This window comes from Petromyzon marinus, chromosome 13, assembly GCF_048934315.1.
Source record: "Petromyzon marinus isolate PM22_M1 ecotype Great Lakes invasive population chromosome 13, UKy_Petmar_22M1.pri1.0, whole genome shotgun sequence".
Classification (NCBI taxonomy): domain Eukaryota; kingdom Metazoa; phylum Chordata; class Hyperoartia; order Petromyzontiformes; family Petromyzontidae; genus Petromyzon; species Petromyzon marinus.
The window spans coordinates 2,561,884-2,584,684 of NC_133679.1; the positions used below are offsets into that span (position 1 = coordinate 2,561,884).

Sequence of the window (22,801 nt, forward strand, 5' to 3'; positions counted from 1 at the left end):
GTGTCAGCGTTGTGGTGGTAAAGTGGTGGTGGTCAACACTTGGAGCCGTTTGTGTGTACGAGTGAGTGTGACTTGCATGCCCTCTGTGCGTGTTTGCCTGCCGGCGCTGTGAGTGGGAGGGAGGTAGGGGACGTCTGTGGTCAGCCTCGGCAGAGTTCAGTTTGCGTGGGAGCACGTTAACGTGCCAACATGCGAGGATGTGACGTGGGCCGACTACACGTGTCACGCGTGCTAGGTGACACTTGAGAGCCCCAGGCACGCGGGCCCCCAATACCAACGAGGCGGTACAAAGAAAACGAACAGCAATTGACTTCTGACACAGCATCGTGACAATTAATCAAATTGCTTGTGGGTGTGGCTCATTAACGTGCCTTCTTTATTAAGTCTCAACCTGACCCACTTGGGCTTAGTCTCAATGTTTCTGCTGCTGATCGTGGGCCCTTCCCTGCCCTGTCGCAGTATTCTAGCTCACGAGGCATCTCAATCCCACCAGGCAGACCACGCTTAACTCCAACTTGTCAGCCCCCTCCTTTTGCCGCTGAATAGCCGGAGCGGAGTGAGGTGGAGATCTCTCGGCGCAAATTTTAGTTTCATTGCTCCATGCCCCCTCTACAACCATCGTTGGGTGGCATGGCAGGGTGGTGGCGCGGCGGTAACGCTTGTCTCGCGGCAAGCAGGGCCTGGGTTTGACGCCCAACTTCGCGCGCCTTTATGCGTGGAGCTTGTGCGCTCTCCCCGTGTTCTCCATAGGTTCCCTTCGGGTTCTCTGGATGCCTGCCGCGTGCCAAACGTTTTTCAACGTAACGGGAAATGGTTAAACGTCCCGGTGTTGAAAAATGACCGGCCAATGACTCAATTGGGGTTACGTGTAGCAACATCGTCCTCTCCTGTGAAAACTCGATCGGACGCCGGTGAAAGTGAGGTTTTTGTGGGTAAACAACGTGAGATAACAGTCGTGATTTTGTGTCATTTAAAATTACGTCTCATTCAGAATAACGATTATTGTTTACACAAGCGACTGTTTTCTCAGTCTCCTGCGAGATGAGCGCCTCCCCATGCACCATTAGTCCCAGGGTAATTGGACCATACTTCACCATGATGGACCATACTTCACTATGCTGGCCCATACTTCACCGTGCACACGGGTCGGTGAAGGTGGTGACCATAGACGTGGGAGCATAGAAGTGCTGTACTGTACTGTACAGCGCAGCAATACATTCATAGCACTGCTCTCTCCTGCCAACAATGCACTAGAAACATAATGAAGTAAACACGTAAAATTATATTACATTATGAATAATAAATACTAAAATTAATCTTTTACCGTCTCTCAAACCGCTTGTGGGTTGTTTACCATACTTCACAACGCTTGTCGGTGCGGTTTCCCAAAGGGGGAAGGGGGTAGTGACGTGCTGTCAATTCGGAGTAACCCCATTTAATAATTACTCGAGTCATCCAACTTTAATATCAATAAAGCACGTGGTGTGCAGCAATTACAGCCTCTCCACTGTCAATCTCGTCACTGTTTCACCATGTGCGGCTGAGAACTCCATCCTACCTTGCTTCAACGCTGCTTCCCGTCCAAAACGCGGCGTGGAATTTTAACTGCCCGTGATGAAATGCCGCTCCCCACAAATCCCGTAAGCGGAATGACTTTTCGCCGAGTGAAACTATTAAATGAAACTAAAACTGAACTTTTGATTTAAAGCTTTCGTGACTGCAGGGATTCATATTCTTGGTTCTTTCGGTAAAGTCACGTAGGAGGGAAACAATAAAATAATAAAAATATAAAACAATAAAATTCTCACGACGTTTCGACTGCAACACAAGCAATCATCATCAGGCGTGAAAACCACAATCATCATCAGGCGTGGTTTTCACACCTGATGATGATTGCTTGTGTTGCAGTCAACGTCGTGAGAATTTTATTGTTTTATATTTTTATTATTTTATTGTTTCCCTTCTACGTGACTTCACCGAAAGAACCAAGAATATAAAACTAAACTGTTTTAATTTTAGCAGGTAAGGCCTACCGAGTTATACAGCTCTTTTGTTTCATAAGCGACCTGGCCCCACGAATGAGGTGCGGGAGTGGCCTTGGAATGCCCGGGTTGAAATAACGAAGCCTGACGATAATTTCGGATGATCCGAGTGCAACTTTTTTTTAAACCTGTAAAATGTTTTTGCCCTTGCGAGAGTTGCATGATAATATAAATTTGGTTTCATTTGCACGTTTGGAGTGAACTATGACGCGCTGCCGAGTCTTACCAGTGGCGCTTTTTTCTGCAGATGAATTCCCATGGGCCTGCCTGTACCTGCCTAACGGGATGAAGCTCTGTGGGGAGACCCGACCTCCAGGTGAGGCCAGATATGTCTACGTGTGTGTGTGTGTGTGGTCATCCCAGTGCCTACACATATAAATGCAATGCATTGTGAGTCTATTGACCTATTCATTGGCTTTTCAGATCAATATTATTCAGCAGCACTTTTCAAGCAAGCAAACTTTGGACCGGTCGTCATCCCTTCTGAGGGACATGTCCTGCCCGTGTCCCCGCTTTTCTGGATGTGAAGTCTCTAACTTGTGTCCTCTCACAAACTGGAGACACAGCAGGATATGTATACCCACGGCAATTATTATATTTCCCACATACATACAATAATTCGAGGTGTATTTGTTTAGCAGACTTGTACGGGAGTGATTTTTGCTTAGTAAATTTCCCATGCTTTCCTGTAATTCATTTCCATCGGTTGTTGCAATAACTATGTCAACAGGAAGTTCGAGATTGCTAATTCTTTGTCCGTTTACGTGTATGCGTTTATTCCTCCAGTCCAGTGTTCAGAAAATGGTCTAGTATTGCTGCCTTCAATGGCCTCGGTGAGAGCGTATTTTCTTGCCCCGACTCCTCGTCTGAGTCGTATATTTCCGTCTAAGTACAGTGGTCCCTTCTTCACGAACAAAGTTTCGATCATTTTACTTAGATGTTTGCGAGTGAGGTGGACAGCTGGCTGGCTCATCGCCCAGATCGCCAAGCTGGCATCACCCGAACCCCTGGGTTTCAAGCCCGGGCTACAATACGTGATTAAACGGGGTTGTTGAGTGTTTTTAGCTCTGCACTTTATTTTGGATACATTTCAGCTCCAAGGATGAAATAAAAGCAACAATCTCACAGCGGGGGGTGGTGGATGGGAATAAGAAGGGAACTCTTTGGGGAGAAGTCTGGTGGAGAAAATCTCCTTCGCGTCCGTCTGCGACGCGTGGGGGCGCACCGCTGTGCTGCGAGGTTACCCGGTGGACTCGGTGTCTCGTGACGAGATGCCACAGTGGGATTTGCATCGGGCAAAAAAAGAATAAAGGAAGCCTCGGTTTATAGTGGTGGTAGTTTATTTGAAGTGCTCTGTGAGCCAAGGTGTTCTTAAGTCGGGTTTTAGCAACAAGAAAACAATGCCGCCGCTTCTCCGACATACGCAGAGGCTTGTATTGTGAGAGGCTTGTATTGCCACGTCGTTTGTTTATGCTAGAATGCCATTAATGGTGTGCGTGTGGTCAATGGCAGAAAGCCTTTCTTAAAATCCGGCTCGCCAACGCGCTTTATTGGTCTTTGAAATGTCCATTATTTGGTTCCCTAGGGTTTGGAGGCTATGCCCCTACAGCGGTCTGTGCCTGTGATCAAAAACACTAACCCGTCCGTGGATGTTTAGGAAGCCATCTGACTGTGGTTCTTTTGAATCCACAGCACTAAACATGGCTTAGAACCTCGGGCCAGATGGACCGTACGTTACGGCAAATGCAAGCACACGACTTGGCGCTGTGCAGCATTCTGTGTGAGAAACTGGCTTGTGGAATATTGGCCTTTGAGGTCACTTTGAAATATCGCATCCCAAAGCTCGCCCCCACAGTTGGCCCTTGCCGATTGCTTTAAAACCTTTGTTCTACATTTTTTTACGACCAATTCTGGCAGTGCCTGATAAGCTGCTATCTCCAGAGGCAACAACCTTTTCGGAATCCTGCCTAGCCCGTGCCGTGACAAAGGAGGTGGCGCATTTTCAAAAGACAGAGAGAGAGAGAGAGGGTCCATATTTGTCAAGCCTTGTGCGCATTGCAAGGTGGAGATTAAAGCGGAATTGTTGGTGCTTGGATGACTTTGGGTGGCTGCTGGGGTAGAGAATGCTTTGGTACGGAGTGAGGGCATGAGGCCGTTGGTGGGTGGAATCCTACGACGCAGCGATGTTCACGATAGATGCTCTCGCGTTCGTGAAAGGAGAGCGGGTGCCTTTGGGAAAGCCGGCTGCGCACGGCACGGCAGAAGCGTTCTCTGCAGCTGCGCAGGGGTGATGCACAGGCGTCGAAATAAAATCAAGCCTGCAGGTAAAGTGTCTTTCCATAAGATGTCGAATGTTGTCGGTGCGGATGGGCACGTTGTTTTGCACGCGTGTAATTGTTCTGCTGTTATGTGAATTCTAGATTTTAACGTCAAAATCATGTGCGACTCGTATGATGAATATTTCTGCCAAGGTAATCTAACCTTCATATTTTTTGTACGTCCGTTAGTCCTACATTATGTGAATTCGACTCTGCTTATCTGTATGGCTTTGTGAACAAGTTGAGTACGTGGTAAATCATGTAATCAAGGCTATCATAAGCGACGGAATATGATTCCTGTGCTTATTAAAAATACCACTACTCCCCAGAGTAGTACTCGGCAGGGTGGTGCTGAGTGGTAACACTCGTGCCTCACGGCAAGAAGAGCCTGCATTGGACTCCCCGCTTGGGTGCCTTTGTGTGTGGAGTTTATGTGTTCTCTCCCCCTGTTATGCATGGGTTTCCTCCGGCTTCTCCGGTTTCCTCCAACAGCTAAACACACACAATATAGCAGCTGGTATTGGCCAAACATCCCAACATAGCAGGATCCTCCTGAAAAAAAGCGTCTTCAGACTCTCTGTGGCTTTCCAAGTTAAACGAATAATTATTACAAGTATCACACGTGCTGGTTCCTGTACTGTGGTTGTACAGGGACTGATCCTGCTCTGTGTCCAGTAATTAACTGGAGTATAAATATTTTGCCGTGTTTTCCAGTTGCGTCCCTCCCAACAGTTATTTCCAATTCTTCACCGAACTTGTTTTGCTCGTAATTTTCCTAGAGGCAAACTTTGCATCGATGGCGAAAAGTGTTCACCGTCGCAAGATTTGTAGACAACATAGTTATTCAATCTTGATTTGAGTTATTGTGACGGCTGATGGAAATATAAAAAAAATCGGTTCATCGAAATAGAAGTCATTTTCTGGATATTCCGGCAGTCGGTGTGCCAGTCCTTGAGTTAGTTTGGACAGGGTCACATGTGAACACACGATCAGGACGGTGTTCATGCGCGAACATGGGAAGGGCGGCGTTCATGCATGATGCAGTCGGAGCGTGTCTGTGACCGCTTATGAAAATGGGGCCGGACGTAAGTGCTCAAGCCCTAGTTTAAAGACCTGGTGTTTTAGGTTGCGAGCAGAAGCCACTGTAGAGTTACAGCTCAAATTGTCAACCTGTAAAGTTACCACTGCAGCAAAGTTGTCAACAGTTTGTAACTGTTCAAATTACTCCTGCAGATTAATGAAAAAAGGTGATGGGCCTGATTAATGTGTTGGCAAAAAGTACTTTTCTGGCAGTGATCAGCAGAAACACTCTAAAGGAAACATTGGACATCTGCCGGTCTTTTCCACCTTACAGTGATGGCGACTGTCTTTCCTTCAAAACATTAATTATGGCCGTCAACTCTGGCGGGTCAATAATGCGGTTAAATTAAGCAAAAAAAAACCAAACTGGCAAGCCACACTCTTAACAGGAGCCTTAGTTTAGATTTCTGTGCGAAATAAGCGCAGGCGCACAGACGGATGATCGAACGGTGCGTAACCGATCAACCGCACGCTCGCCTTCTCGTGCTCGAGTGCTGCCACAGTTTAAAAAATATATAAATAAAGCTTTATGAACGTATTTTTGCCATCAGTATTGATAAAACAAACTATATTTTTGGTTTAGGTACATTGTGAGTTCTAGTTTCAAAACAATTTGTTCGGAGGTTTTATATAAATATATTTTGGGAAACCATGTAAAGTGTCCTTGGTTTGACGGATTACGCATGGACTGACATAATGGTTCCCGGGCATGTCGGCACTACACAGCCAAAGAAAGTAGCCCAGATGTTTACTTTTAGATTTTTTTTTCCATTTTTATACTGGTCATTGGCACAAAATTGTTTTTTTTTAACTGAACATTAATCAGCCACTCGCTTATTTATATAACTGCTAATGGCCACCCCACTCATCTGCATGCACTCTCCTGTTGTTGGAGCTCACGGCCTTGGAGCCCTTTTCCAGTGGGCGCGAGATTCGTAGAGCAACGCACTAACCACTACCCTACAGACACACGACAAAGATCCTCCTCCCCCCATAGCCTTTAAAAGACTGTTGGGTCAAGTGCAGTTATCGAGCGCCTATAAATGTCGGCACACAAACGGGGTGTGGGTGGCCAGCACCACGTGCGGCCACCTTTGTCTGTCCAGTGCGCGTGTTTACACCACACCGGGTGCTCATTTAGAGCCGAGTCGACCGAGGGGGGAGGCCCAGTACCGGTATAGACATTCACCACTGTTATCGTGAGCGGGAATCTTCACTCTGTTCTCCTGCTTCGAAGCGCGATGCGCTAATCACTACACCACCGCTCCCCACACACACACACAAACAGCCACGCATTCACGAGTCTCTGCCCCTCCCCTGCTCCCCGTCTCTGCCCTTTCCCCACTCGAGTGTTCTCCAACATACCCGGCCCCGCCTTGCCCACCCCTTGCCCACCCCTGTGTGCGTGTATCAGTGTGTAGGGAATAAAAAAAAACTATTTTTACTTTTGCCTAGTAGTTACTGGCAGATGGCCAACGTCAGTTCGGAAGCAACCAATTCCAATATTCTGATTCATCCCCAACGCAAAACCAGGTGCTGCCGCGCACTTTTACAACAAATGTTGTAAGACCGCAGCTTGATTTCATCATTCGTCGTTACCGGCAAAGTTTGCGCCGCCGAAGAAACATTTCTCCACCATGTGGCCAGTTCCGAGCGGCGATGGTTCCTCCGGATGGGAGGGAGCGCTTGCCCAATTTACTGCCTGGGTGTCTTTTTTTTCTGCCTGGGTGTCTGCGAGCAAGGAAGGGGGGTGCGTTTAGAACCCCCGCCCCCCGCTGCAGTGACCTCGGATGGCCATGCTGGGAGGAGCGCGCGTGTCCTGGTTTGAAGTTCCAGCACCATCGTAACACGGCGGATCTTAAGGGGGCTCGCGGTCACGCTCGCTCTCGCGCTTTCTCTCGAAGGACCGACGCCGCTGGTGCTCGTCGTCATTCCGCTGGGGAGGGGGGGTGAAATGAATCGTTAATATTGCGTACGTTTTTGTACGTATCACCCAGAATATGCCCTCCCTCGTCGGATATTGGGGGGAGGGGCTTAACAGGGTTCATCATAGATAATGCTCGAACAATCGGGTTGTATTATGCACTGCCGATTAGCACAGTTGGCTACGTGCGGTGCGAAATAATTTCAACATAGATACGTACATGTGGGGCAATATGGTGGGCAGTAGAGGGCATTTTGGCAAAATGCTGTTGTAATGTGCTACTATCCTCCCAACATCTCTGCTCCCCACCTTCACCAACTCACACCGACCAGTGTGGTAGAGTGTAGGGAGGCACTCATCCAGCAGTGAATTCACAAGAGACTGTACATTTAGTTATATGTTTGAGGGTTGCGTACTCTTGATCCTTTTTGCCTTCTGTCGTACTTAACGTTTGGTCTGGATTTAGACCCTATTATCCGTCCACATTTGAGAGCTGCTTTATGAAAATATGTTGAAGGACATTTAAAACATAATTCTGCTTTAAATAGCGCATTGTGAAACGACACAACTATCACCACTATCAGCCACATCCACTAGGTGCCTTTCTGCTACGTAGCCGTGGCTTGGCGTGTGGAACGCCGCATGTGTCTTGGCGTGTGGAAGGCATGTCTCATTCCTTCCCATTGCTCAGTTTCCTGGCCAAAGGTGGTGAGTCAGCCACTTCGCCCCATGCCGCTCTTGTGCGTGCGCGCATTATGTGGTTACTGCAAGGGCACACACGCGACTTTGCCCCACTGAAAACAATTAATTTACAAACTCTATTTTGTTTTAAAATTACAAATGTAGCAGCTGTTCTGGCTCTTTAGTGATGATTTTTTGTCAATTTTAAATGTGTTTCAGTATGACTATACATCTTTTTACTTTCCCTTTTTTAAGTTGGCTAGGTTCAATCGAGGGGCACATTGACAGCTGTGCGCTTACAAACGGTCTCTACGTTGCGCAACATGGGGTCATTCTTATTTCCACTTATTGCCAAGCAGATGTTTGGTTGCCAGGCATCGGAAAGAGGAACGGGCGAAGAGACCGTGCGCTCGAGCAGGGCATTGGAAATGACAGCCAGGAGGGGGCATGGAAATAGTGAACAAAATTTGCAACAAAAAAGTAACTAGAAAATGGACGTGGAGGAGTCCAATTGGCGAAATAAAAAATGACGTTCATGTCGACGACGACGGACGGACGAGCTCCACAAAGCCGGAGATATCGTGTCCTCAATTTGGCACAGGAAGCAATTGCAGGACGGGCATTGCCGCCCGTCACGCGTCGACATTGCCCAAAGGGAGGTAACATCGTTTGTTGCCGTCGACTATGCGACGGGCGAAACGTCCCGAAACGTAGTCCCCCCAAAAAAAGGGTGGAGGATCGAAATTGATGCTGAGCGATGGATTCAAACCCCCTAAAGAAGCAACGTGATGACGAACAGCGTGCCAGCCATATGGAACAATGTTGCCCGCGTTGTCATAGACAGTGCGGTGATGGCGCAAAATAAAGCGAGGAGGAAGTGGGAAAACAAGTGATCTGGAATCATTACAAAATACGTGACACAGAATAGGGTCGTACGAGGGCGTAATGTAAAATGGTAACATTCGCTCTCAAACCGTGACGGATAATGGATATGAACCGAAGTCGGGGGAGCAAAGTACAAATGTGATTGAAGATGTCAGAGTAAATGATCTGAGCATGAAGATTAGAAAAATGAAGTTGATCTGAAATTACAAATGATAGCTGTTGGAGGAGCAAGATGGAACCATATTGCACGATTGGGACAGAATCACACATCGAATGGAGGGATTTGGCACCGATCTCAATAGCAAATAATATTGATACTAATCTTATTCTGCAGAAAAAGAACACCAATTTTCGTTTTCAGTTCAGGAAGGTGACTTTCCAAATGATGTTACAACTGAGGAAGTAGCCACTGCTCCCTGCACGTCATCAAGAAAGGTGATGCTCCTCCACCAGACGGAATAACTGTTGTCATCATCCGAGAAGGGAGGCCAGTTCATGTAACAACGCGACGCCTATTCACTCGTTGTTTACACATACTATGGCTAAAGTACCTTCATGCTGGAATGCAGCATTTAGTCTTTATTTTGCTCTGAAATGTAGGTAAAACTGATTTAAATATTTACAGATCCATTAGTCTGTTACACGTATGTACGTTGCTACTGTTACACTATATGCATTCCTTTAAACATCTCAGGCGGTTTAAGTATGGAAATTTTACTCATAATAGAGTTTTTTTGGGTTAGATTTCATCAATATAAATGTGTCGTTAAACCCGCCACCACCCGACACAGCCAATTAGTAAGGTTTGTCACGTAAACAAAACGTGCCAATTCGTTACTAGTTCAGCACACTCGTGTGTTGGAGAGTAAACCCACAACATTTACAATTCGAGTATGGCGTTTCACCGGTAATTACAACCAGCCTCATCAGGCGACAGCCAGAATTGTGGAGACGCTGGACTCGGTGATGGAATTTCCACGATTGATCACGCGCGGTCATTCACACGTTAAACATGACATTCAAGCATCAAAATACCATTACGTCCGTGATCCATGATTTCCAAAATATTGATGGAATAATTGGAATGGTTGTTGAAGTAAAAAAAAACCAACCCCATCTCCGTTGTAAAATCGTTTTCACGTTCAAGCTGAGTGGTTTATTGTGCTGCCCAGATGAAGCGGAGGGGATATGAGTTCTACATATGGACGTGGCTAGCGTCGGTAGCTAGTGATATTTAAACCGGTCCTGGGGTGCCGTTTTACCAATCGGCACTGACCACCATGGTGAGGTACGGTTAAAAACGCCCCCCGCGACCAACACAACGTGAGGAGGCTCTCCTCCAGAAGTCGATTTACAAAGGGCTGTAAATGTTCGTTTTTTTACGGTAGGTGTTGTACATGTGTGCGTTGAACTTCTTTTGCACCGTACGTAGTCAACCATGATAAACGGAGGCGCGGGAATGATGGGATCTATTTGTAAGCCTTTTAAACACGGGCAGGTGCTTGCGTTAAAGTGACAATAGCAGCGGTCGAGATTGACTTTTCATTTTTCATAAAGCTCTCTGCTCCTTCACTCTCCTCATGCCTCGAGCACATCTGCAAGGTAGACGAGCTAGAGCAGGAACAAGCTCAGCTCTGCAATTCCCATTGTTGGGGGCAGTCCGCCACAGTCCTTTGTGAGTGATTGTCATTGCGGCCGCGAGATGCCGAGATCATAACTAAGTAATGAGGGAGCAGGGCGTACGGTCATGGAAAAAGTCGCCGGCCTCACCTTCCCACGTTCTGTAAACCATACGAGGCTGTTTCCTGTATAAACAAACCGCTTTTCTTTATCCGATGGCATCAATGGCAACGCTGCTTGGGAAGCGCGTTTTTAAAGTTGAAGTAAAAAATTGCGTTTTAAGTTCGCATCTTGAAAAGATGGACAGAGTTTTGTAAGAGAGTGCAAGATGGTAAACGTGCATTCTCGCACCGTGTTTTTACTCGTACAGTGTTGCAACCCGCAAGCTACGGTAATGTACAGTTATGTTACGCGATTAGCAAAGTGAAAATTGAGGCTTAATAAGCTTAACGAGCAGTCAGTGGCCTTTAGCGGAGCAATTAATGGCGCTCTTTACATGGCCACTCGGAACTGGGCTCTGCTGGCCTGGAAATGGCCCACGATTAAACCAGGTGACCAAGGGCCCCCCCGGTAGTCACGACCCATAAGCAAATCAAGCTCGGTGGCCTCGGTGTTAATTTTTTGCCCACGATATTGTCAAAAGGGTTTTTTTAAATTTCAGCCAGCAATGGCTATCGGTGGACACCAATATGACTGAGCGTGCCGATGGCTGACTTCCCACACAAGATCAAAGCGACTAATCTGCATTAAGATTAGAGACTGCGGTGTGCTGAGGAATACGAACAATGTTGATTGGCTATGGTAAATCTGTATACTAGCTTTACTACCCGGCTTCGCCTGAGACTTGGATTCTTGTCTTGGATTAATACACAGCCTACGTGGAGGGTGGGGGGGATGCGTGACGTCAGCAGACACACTGCGTGACGCTGCTGCATGCGGGTGACATCACAGATGTGACGTCACCGCTCACCTGCCGTGCAAAATATATGCATGCCAAATATATGCATGCCAAATTTCAAGTTTGTTGCATGTCGGGAAGTATGCTAAACATTTCGAACAGACACACATTCACAAATTTCCCTTCTATATATAGATTAATTAACAAATGTACGGAGTTCTCCGATTGGCTAATCTGATGATTTTGGGGGAGAAAGGGCGGGGGGGGGGAATTTGCACTCGCCCCACACCAACATTTAACAACTTAAGAGTGGACTACATCCTCTGCCGTTTTATTCGACAAGACTAAGAGAATTATCCGATGAATTCGATGAATTCTCAGATTTGACTAAACTTACACAGGTTTGTCGTACACTGAGACTACGACGAAAATAACTGACTCTATGGCTAACTCTACGAACGCCTTCAGTGGACACGGAAAACCTGCCCCATGCCTGGTGTCCCTCTCTCCACACGGCCTCCTTTCTCTCCCCGTACCTCCTGCGTCCCAGTGAGTGAGCCCACGGATCATCCCATCTTTGCAGGATGTGTACAATGGGCGAGGTGAGGAGGCGCTCGCGAGGAAAACACTCGTGATAGTTAATCAAATAACGTTCGCCTAAAATTAACGCAAGCGTCGTCGGTACAACAACGAATTGGCTTTTTTTGCTTAAGGCAGTGTTAATGAGCAATGCTGTTGTTTGTGCTTGTGCCGCACTCTCAATGCAGTACCGCCAAATATTTTTAAAATTAATAATGAAAGGCACGACCGCGGTGTCAGGTTTTTCATTCACGCGGGGATGGTGATGGTGCGTTGAGTTCCGTGTGCGTGTCAAGCCATTGATTTATCCCATTAATAACCCAAGTGTTCCAAATCCATAGATAATTACCTTCAAAATTACACCCCAAACGTTTGAAAATTATTCATATATTTTCACTCTGTGGTTGCCTAGTGTGTGGAACTGCCCACAGGTTACCCCAGGCAATTTTACTTAAAAAAAAAGATCTGTTTTTGTAGCTTTTGGCTGTGCAGTTTTAAAACAGACGCAGCGTGATGCCGTGCGAAGCGGAGATGAATGTCGCAGCACGCGCCCCACCCCTGGCACGCTATGATCCTGCGATGTTGCCCCTCATTCCGCGGTTGACCTGGACCGAAAGGAACGTCGCTCCTTTTCAATAGATCTTGGGACAGAAGGAGTCGCAAAATCTGCTTGCCAGAGAGGCTGTCGGTCTCAGGAAGCCGCCCGCTCGCTCGCTCGCTCGCCTGCGGCCCCGGCAAAATTGGGGCACGGTCGTGAGTCGTCGCGAATACCCCGAGAGGCGTGAGGCTCCTCTCATATGTCGAGCGCATCAAGGCGGTGACGGTGGGGCTTCCCGGGTTTCACATTTCCAATCGGCTGCCAGATTTTGAAAAGGAGGTTCTCGTGCGCCATCAAGTTTGGAGATCTCGGCCCAGTCTAGAGTGACGATGGGAGCGCTCGCTCCCACAAGTGTCCCCCACTGAGTGAGAGTGCTGGAGTGGGGATGGGGGGCCTGGGGAAGTGGACGCTTCTTCAATCCGGAGCCTTGAGCCCGGCCTTGTTTTTGTTGTATCAGGAGAGCAGGTGCTGCATCAGTCCCCGAGGGCTTGAGTGTTGCTGTCTTGCTAAGGATCGGGCCCTACCATACCGTACCAGTCGAGGCGTTTAGCGTGCCAGTTGTTATTGTTTCGGCTCACCGGTGAGTTGGAGACTTTAAGTTCTCAAGAGAAAATGTAGCAGTTTCGGTAAAGTCAGACTGGATTTGTATTTTCTCCTGATGGTGCTTGGCGTAGGCTCGAGTGAATCCTCCTATCCAATTGCTAAGTTTGGTCGTGACAGTTGTTAATCAGTTGACTGTGAAACCGAAACAATAATTGGCCCATTAAATGCTTGGACACTGCGTGACAATTTAATTTGTTGTGACTACATTGGGTGGTGGATGGTCGTACGACACAAATTTGGCCAAATAATTACGTGGTCCAACCCACGATATTGGCTGCAAAATCCGAGGTGCCAAGTTATACCCGTGTCCTGTCGACCTTGAGCTGGTCGTTGTCCATACTACTGTAGTTGACCCTTCGCACATAGTACACAATTTAATTTGATATTTCCCTATTTGTCTTATAAATCATGAATATATCGATCCTCGTACCCACCTCCCCTTTTGGATGGTATTAAAATAATGGCATCAGGCACCGTGTACAGTGCATATTTAACGTAAAACACATTACATTTTGATTTAAAGCTTTCGTGACTGCAGGGATTCATATTCTTGGTTCTTTTGGTAAAGTCACGTAGAAGGGAAACAATAAAATAATAAAAATATAAAACAATAAAAACTATATTTTTATTATTTTATTGTTTCCCTTCTACGTGACTTTACCGAAAGAACCAAGAATATGTAAAACGCATTGTTGAACCGATACCTGAAGGAAAAGAAGTCCCTCCACACCTTTGTGGGGGGGGGGGGGGCGGTGGGGGGGGCGGTGGGGGGGGCGGTGGGGGGGGTTTGGCACCCCCTTCTTAGCAACACCCTCGGTTGAATTGTGGGGCAAGCAGCGCAAGGGGGCTGGCGCGGTTGCCATGGGCGCCGAGCTGCAGCAGCAGCAGCAGCGGAGTGAGGAGATGCCTCCCCCCCTCCCCTGCCCACGGGGGTGCCGTGCTTGGAGACGAGGAGCGAGCGAGGGCGCCACGCTCGCGCTCTCCGTGTCGGCCTCGCGTCGGCTATGGCGGCCGTGGTCAAACTTCCGAATCGGCGTTGATGCCGTGCAGAGTGCGGATGTCGGGGCGAGGAGTTGCCACGCAATCGCTGTCGTCGTATCTGGGCGGTGGAAGCACCCGGTTCCTAGGAAGGACGGTACAGCAAAGTACGAAGCTGATGTCACCTGTGCCCTGTGGATGGGATGACCGTTCCCGCCACTCGTTGAGTCCCCCCACCCGTGTTGAGGACTTGGTCTCCTCGTCTGCTCTGTCACATCCGTCACGCTGTGTTCAACCACCACCACCACACCACAGGACACAGCACTTCCCGTTCTGCTGCTCCCCCTCTCGGTGCTTGACTTTGGAGTTTTCGCCATCGGCCCTTTTCCCAAGTACACGTAACCCTGTGTTCATTTCAAATAGTGCTGTTTGTTACTGGCCGCTGGGCATTTTGGATCTCTAGGCCTGTGCTCAGCGACTGTGTTTAGGGAAAAGCTCGCAGGGAAACGGCATTGCTGGGCATTGCTGTATTCAGCAATGTCAATAATAAACTGGCATAGCTGAAGGTTCAGCAATTCCAGTTTATTATTGACATTTCTTCTGGGATATGACATTTTCACATGCATCTTAGGCAGTAAGTAACAAAAAAAGCCCCAGATACTATTTTGTTCGAAGCGTAATGTGCGCTGGAACAATTTTTCACTGTCTTTTTTTTCATATCCACGGTTTGAAGTGAAAATGTAATGACGGTGTTGACGAGAGGGCCTTTCGCGAATTTGACTTGCGCGATGTGTAAAACCCACGGGGCATAAATCATGCTCTTTGTTGTGCTGCTAAGATTTTCAAGTTCCGCATACTTAATTACGACCACCGCGTGGGTGCCATTTTTGCATCCCTTCTGTGCTAGCAGATGAGATGAAGTTGCCTTTCAAGGCACGTGGGAGTGTGCAGTTAAACATATGCTTGTTCGTTTTGCATTTTGAAGAATGACAACGTGAAATTATTGTTGTTGATTTATTTACATCGTGCTTCTCGAGTCTGTATTTACGTTTTGAGATGTGTTTGTAACGCGCTAAGCTAAACCACACCTGACGAAAGATTCTGTCTTTTTTGTTCAGCATTCTATCGCAGCACGTTGGAGTTCTTGTCTCACTAAATCATGTTTCTCTTTACCTCAAGACAGGTAAAATGTTTGTTTTTACGTCTTAATAACAACCTGTGCGTGCTGTTTACATCTGTCTCCTTGCAGAGGAACAGCGACATTTGAAGGCAAACGACAGAGAATTCAACGAGAAATTCCAGTACGCGGTAAGAGTCTTAACTCCTCCTCTGTTTGAATATCGGCGGACTTCATGTATTCTTCACAACCGTGTTGGTTTTCACCCTGTCCAGTTGATTTGGGGGGGTGAGGACGGTTATGGTGGTGGTGGTGGTGGAGGCGATACCAGCGGTGTCAAGATCGTTAAGGACACTACTGAGCAGCTGGCAGGCAGTCGCCCTCTAGCAACAACAGAGGGCAGAGGAGCGACGCTCACAACAACCAGCGGAGCTCCGGGCGGCTAAAACACATAGAGTTGGCATAGTAGGGATACCGGTGGTGCAACTGCCGGTCATCTTAGTCAATACATGGGACCTGGGTCCCATGTATTGTACATGGGACCTGGGTCCCATGTATTAACTTCCTGCTAGCAATCGCTCAACACTTCACGTGGCCTTAAAGTGCACATAGCCTGGCACAAGCGCCGTGGTGATGTCACCACCACTTAGTGGCAAATGGGAGTTGTTGTTGGAGGTGGTGGTGGAGGTGGTGTGAGAACGGTGCGAGTTTTGTAGTGGTTAGCACACTGCACTATGAACCCGGCGACCGGAGTTCAATTGCCGCTCGCGGCCAATACCAGTGATGATTATCTGAAACCAGTACTAGGCCTCTCCTATGTCGACTCAGCCTCAAATGAGTATCTGGTGCGGTGTGAAAACATCTTCAAGAGGGAGAGAAAGGCGGCCGGGCTTGGCTCTGGACACCCACCCCCTCGTGTGCCATGCCAGTCTACATAGGTGCTACTCGCTAACAACGCTTGCCCCAATAATCTGTTAAGGCTCTATGGGGCAATCTTTGTCTTTTATATATGTATGTAGGCACACACCTACAGGTTCTGCGTGCGGCCGCCTGCATTCCTCCGCGTGTGCCGACCTGCTCGAACCAAAATAAGCAGTTGCTCGTGGTCGCGTGTTTGGGAGCGATGTACGCGTTGAGCATTCCTTTGACAATCCACGATTTTGTTTACACACCGACTTTTGTGGGCCGAATTGGCAGGTGGCGTGTTGCAGTGGGCTCAAGGAGTCCTTATATTGTTCAGATTGTGATGAGTTTCTTGGTGTGCGTGTGTAGTAACCTTGCGGCCCAGTCTTGAGGAAATAGGCGACTTTGCGTTTCCTTTCGTTGTACGTTTGGGAATTCGGAATGAATTAAAAAAAAGCAAGCAAATTGTCTGCACTGATAACCCCAATGGGCATTTGAATTAATTGTGTTTTATGTGCGGAAACAGGTTTCGATTCGCAAACATACAATCGTAGTTTATATTAGCAAATGCATTCATGTGTGTTTTCAGTGTGTGTGTATATATATTGGCCAATTTGTAACTGATTATTTTTGCCCTCCCAAAATGAACCACAGCTACTAAAAATACTTTAAATTACCAAAGTAAATGGGACGTTACTATATTTTCTGGATTCATCTTATTTCCTCCTTGATGTCCTAATCCGCACTGTCTATCCTCCAGAAGAATGTGTTTTGCAGCTGTGTACCCATGCGTTGTACATGCATTGTACACGGGCAATGTACATGCATTGTGCACGGGCAGTGAACATGCATTGTACACGGGCAATGTACATGCGTTGTACACGGGCAATGTACATGCATTGTACACGGGCAATGTACATGCATTGTACACGGGCAATGTACATGCATTGTACACGGGCAATGTACATGCATTGTACACGGGCAATGTACATGCATTGTACACGGGCAGTGAACATGCATTGTACACGGGCAGTGAACATGCATTGTACACGGGCAGTGTACATGCATTGTACACGGGCAGTGAACATGCATTGTACACGGGCAGTGAACATGCATTGTACACGGGCAGTGAACATGCATTGTACACGGGCAGTGAACATGCATTGTACACGGGCAGTGTACATGCATTGTACACGGGCAGTGAACATGCATTGTACACGGGCAGTGTACATGCATTGTACACGGGCAGTGTACATGCATTGTACACGGGCAGTGAACATGCATTGTACACGGGCAGTGAACATGCATTGTACACGGGCAATGAACATGCATTGTACACGGGCAGTGAACATGCATATTGTACACTGCACGTACAATGCTCTCAGTCTAGTTTTGATCACCAGCTCTACAGAGCTGAACACATGGCCGTAGGACCGTTTAGGCCACCGACTCGATGAGAGTTTAAATTGTGACCATCCCATCTGACGGGTCACGTGACCTGCTTGCGAGGCATTTCCGTGTCGGGGCGCGCCCATGGGAAAGTACGGAGGGAGCCCCGAGTGTGGATACGAGAGGTCACTTTGAAGGATTGTATTGGCACTGCGTTATCTCCTTCCGTGGGTTCTGTAGCTCGTGATCATGCACCGCTTTTCCAGAATGCCAAATGGACATTTACCTCACGACGCGATGCCGATCGCATTACATTAGTGGGAATGCACAAAACACAACGAATGCAAAAAAAAAGAGAAATAGCAGGTAGCAGCCTGAAATGTTGGGCATTCGTTAGTAACGTGTATGGCCGCGGAATGTGACAGACTCCTCACCGCCACACACACACACACACTCCGTCTCCTCCCCGCGGGGGAAGTTGCAGGTGGAGCCTGACTATCGGCGTGGCTGGTCCAGTGTGCGTTTTGTCGCGTTTCTTCTTCCATGCCTCTCTTCCTCCCTAACGAGACCTAATGCTTCCATTCGGTCTCATTATGCCCGCGCGGCGTTTTCTTTACGATAACGGGATAGTGGGATAATGGCAGCGCGCGCGCGTGTGTGTGTGCGTGCTTTGTCGTTTTAAACGTTGTCCTTTGGCACACGCAAAAGCGTTGCGCAAAATTAGCCTCTGACGGTTATGCAAGGGATGGCCTCGGAAGAGAATGCGTAATGAAACGATGGCGTATGTACGAAATAATTACAGCTGCGCAGCACTCCTTCCGACATGGAGAGGCTTTTGTTCCGGCATTGAATAAAAAAAATAGCTGATGATAGCTTTATGGAAAATCTAATCATGTCTTGCTGAAATAAACAATTAGACTGGAAATGTAGTCTATTAAACTTTAATCATAATTAGATTTCCCCCCCAATCACGAGACCCAAAAGCTCTGTGTCTTTTGCAGAATTTTACAAATCTTATCACGTGCCTATTAAGAGGAGAATTTTATACCCCCAAGGCATGCCTCATGGGAAGTGAATAGAGCCCGAGCTATTCTACCATGGTATTTTACGTAACGATGTTTGGAAAAATGTACACACTTTCATTGGCGTTCACAAAGGCTGCCAATATTACGGAGGGTGTAATTTATTGTATCTTTGTTGAACTTCTTTCGCACCGTACATAGCCAACCATGCTAATCGGAGGTGCGTGGGAAGGACAACAAACCGAACACAGAAAGCAGTTCGAGAGAAATGAATTTTTAATCTAGATTTCAAAGTGCACAGCTCCGGTGGCTGCCTAATATCGAGAGGAAGAGCGTTCCGGACAGCCGCAGCAGCGCATCTAGAAGTGCATCTAGAAGCGCATCTGAAACCTGCGTGATGCGGTGACCGTCTTTGTTCGACGACTAACCAAAAGCCGCCGGCCACGTCCTTTGCTCGTGGCCCGTGGACTTGCGTAACGTTCTCATCTGTGGCCTCCCCTAAGCCGCTCGCCTCTAAGCCCCAGCACCCCGGGTCCCTTGACTCTCACCCTTCATCTCCACTGCCCTCTGCTCTGGCAACCAAGGTCTCTGTTGTATAGGAGGTCTCGCCCCCTTCTCCTTTGCTGCCCATGCGGTCTGGAGCTCTCTGCTACTGACTGTTCGCACTGCCGAGCCGCTTTCTCTGTTCGTGTGGTAGATTTTTTTCTCTATTTAAAGAAGAGTCTTAAATAAATAAACAATGTATATATGGTAGTTTCGGAGAAGTTGGAGTCGTGGTGTTGATAGAGCGGCGGGTTCGATGTTCGCTGAAATACGATGAGTCTTTATTTAAAGGAAATGTATAGTCTTTCCGGAGATTGTCAAGGGGGCAGGTGGTCTCACTTAATTGTTGCACGTCTTCAGAATGCAGGGGAATACTAAAGCACTCTGTAGGTTGACATTGGGCTCGATGCGATGGTTTAATTAAACCCGTGGTAGTGAGCAGAGCTCCGTGGATTGTGAACTCGCATATTAAAAACCAGAATAGCTGTGCACACAATGGCGGTGCCAGGATTTTCAGGTAGAGGGGGCAACCCCTCCAGCAATGACAAATGATAGAGGAGTTGTTAGTAAGTAAGGAGTTGTTAGTAAGTAAGGAGTTGTTAGTAAGTAAGGAGTTGTTAGTAAGTAAGGAGTTGTTAGTAAGTAAGGAGTTGTTAGTAAGTAAGGACTTGTCCCTTGCTTTTTATTTGACACGTGTGCGACGATGGCGCAGCCATCGATCGAGGGTCGAATTCGAACCGCGTTGTGTGATCGGCATCGCGCTCGCTGAAGGTGTTGATGCCTTCAGGGAAGTCGTGGACTGTATACGCAACTGCGCACAATTCTGTGAGTCACTTATAATTGCTTTGCCGTTACTTATTGCCAATTATGGACTCATCTCATAGAGTCCCTGGCACGTAATAATATGCTACTCAGTGGCAGTGGGGGTTGCAAAATGCCGATTTATTACTAATAAACCCCAATGATCCATGGCCAGGCTCCGCCAGTGTGTGCACAATAGGTGGGTTGATCCCTGTTTTCTGCACGTGTAAGGTCAAGCCCTGTGAATTTCCAGGAAACGTTTTTTTAATACCGTACCGTTCTGATGTCCACTCATCGTCGGCACATATCACAGTTCTTATGATCACTGTTACATTGTTACACTTACATTGTTACACTGTTACATTGTTACATTTATAGCTTTATTTTGGTGATTTCGAAAACTTTTGGTTTAGCCATATTTGTTTGTTATAGTAATCTAAATTGTCTTATGGTTGTTATTGTTTGACTTGCATCCCACTGGGATTTTTGCACACAGCGTTGATATGCGGTGCTTTTTCTGGAAGACTTTGCTGTTTTTTTCCTGGATTTTTCTGTTGCGCATAGTCACTTTAAGATGTTCCTTGTTCATGTTTTTGTTTGTTGCGGTTGCATCCGATTCAAGAGCCGAATGGCTCACAGGGCTATACCTAATAAATGAACTGAACTGAGGCATTACGCGTTTCTGCCAGGCACTGCGCGTCTCCTCTCGGCACACAGGCAGTCGTTTTCTTTCTCGGCATTGTGGCCTTTGATGGAGAAACTTTGAAAGTGTACCTTGCACGCACACGCGCGCTAGCTCACTCGCTCGCTTGCTCACCGTCACCGTTTAGTTTTACCTTCTGTGCCATAACGCAGATGCTCAGGACACGTGCGGGTTGGCGCGTGGCCAGGAGGACATTGGCCGGCGTTTGTTTAAGCGGAGGCGGCCGAGCTTGCTCGGACATGCGGGGGCGGCACGCTCCGTGTGCGCTCCCTCGCTCCGGCGATGGGAATGTGCGGAGGGCATTTGGCTCTAGACGGACATTTAGTGGACAGTTTCAACGTTTTCTGGCTGTTTGGCCCTCACCAGCATGAAGCCACTGTTGCATACGAGGGAGGAGAAGAGCGAACGATGTTCAATGCAAGTGACCGAAAAGTCTGCTCCTTGACATTTTTCCAGTTGTTGTTGCCAGTTTGACGGTGAACAATCCCATTTCTGCAGCTACCCGCTTATTGGCTTTTTGTGCAGGCGAATGCAACATCTGAACGACTTACATATTACGCCTTTGAAACACCCCCGTGTTTACGCGCTTATGTCTGCCACGTCACTCGACGTCCACGTTCTCAATTCGTCGAGTGAATGTGACAACTGAGCAGCTCTAAATGAGTGTCACGTTTAATACGTTAACGACAGCTTCGCGGAGTGGTTGAAACGTACCGACTGCACGTGTTTGTATTTTATCTGCCGCCGCTGGCCTGCGTGACCCAGGTGCTCCGGGGTTGTGATTCTTTGGGCTGGGCAGCGGCGTCCTTTTTGTAGGGGCCAAATAGTGTGTTTGCATAACCAAAAATTGTTAAGGAACATTGCGCTTCACAAGTTATTCTAAAACTGGAGCATCAGTTGAATAAAAAAAAGGCTGAGTGTTATCCGAATGAGTCATCGCAAGCACTGTTTGTTTAGATTCATCTTACTAAGTGTCTTATGAAAGCAATATAACCTTTGGTGACACTTTCACATTTTATTAGCATATGGAAAAGTCTGATTATAATTATAATGAATTATCATTCACCAATTCCTTGTTTACACATTTGTCCAATGATTCCACAATATGCAACTTCCTTAAAAAAATGTTTTGCTCTTTTGACCCGTGTTATGTTGCGCAATTAACAGTGTCACCTTGGTCAAATCGCATCTTGTCATTTTATTTCCCTCTAAAATGTTTTATGACTTCGCAAAAGTAAGGAAAGAAGAATTCTCAGTGAACAGTTGCAGTTGTGTGCACGCTGGCCGTACAATAGATGCTCATTTGCGCCAATCTAGCTGAGACGACCACATTCAGTACAGGAAATTACTCATCACGTGCAAGCATTCACGATATTTGTTGCCTGATAATTTGCGACACGCGTAATGGTGATGTATTTTAATTTACCAAATCTGAGCATACGTGTTGTGAGCTTGCCAATAATGCAGGATTCGTTTTAACAGGCATGACTGCTGATGAGGCCCGGGACGGTTGAAACCAGCCCAGAGTTAGTTTGCTTGATCAAATGCCGCTGGATAGTATTGGTCTGCAGAGCCGATAGTTGGTGTCAATGTTAAACTTTTTTCGCACCATACGAAGTTCAACAGACGGACACATTTCTGCATATATGTGGAGGCACGGAACGGATTTTTGCTCACATTTGCTTCTACTGATTATGATCCACAGCAACTCACAATGAGTGTTTGTTGTTGTTTAACACCGCGTTAAATTAATATGATTGTTCAAGGTGGACCTCTCCGCGTTTGTGTTTTAGTGTCAGCTCGACGTGGGCTCCCTCTGGGTTGCCGAGTTTTCGTTCAACCCAGAGTTGACTCGTGGTGTCCGTGCGGAGATTTCAAGGAGGTCAAAGGGAGAAGGAGGAGGAGCCCACGCGGTGGCTCGTGCGCGAGCTCTCCCGCTTCGCCAAACTACGGCAGCGGCGCTTGCCGTTGAGAAATAACGGCGATCGCACGCCGGCACCCTCCGATGGGACACGGTTCCCGGTTCCCTTTCTCTCTCTAGCATTAAGTTCCTTGAAATTAACTCACGCACGCGCGCACACGAACTCGCTTCCGACCGCAACGTTTGGCATTGTTCC

At 47.4% G+C, this 22,801-nt stretch overlaps 1 protein-coding gene across 2 annotated transcripts in view; it reads left to right on the plus strand.

The window, feature by feature from the left end:
- LOC116942209 (phospholipid-transporting ATPase ID-like) overlaps nt 1–22,801 on the plus strand; it is a 109,096-nt gene that overhangs the window by 25,999 nt on the left and 60,296 nt on the right. The window contains exons 2-3 of one of the 2 annotated variants that reach the window (XM_076066714.1): nt 2,290–2,358; nt 15,456–15,514. In XM_076066714.1, coding sequence (XP_075922829.1) covers nt 2,328–2,358; nt 15,456–15,514 — 90 coding nt within the window. In that variant the 5' untranslated portion in view covers nt 2,290–2,327. Of the gene's footprint in view, nt 1–2,289; nt 2,359–2,384; nt 4,367–15,455; nt 15,515–22,801 lie in introns of those variants that run through there. The other variant, XM_032953897.2, reaches the window with a different exon arrangement.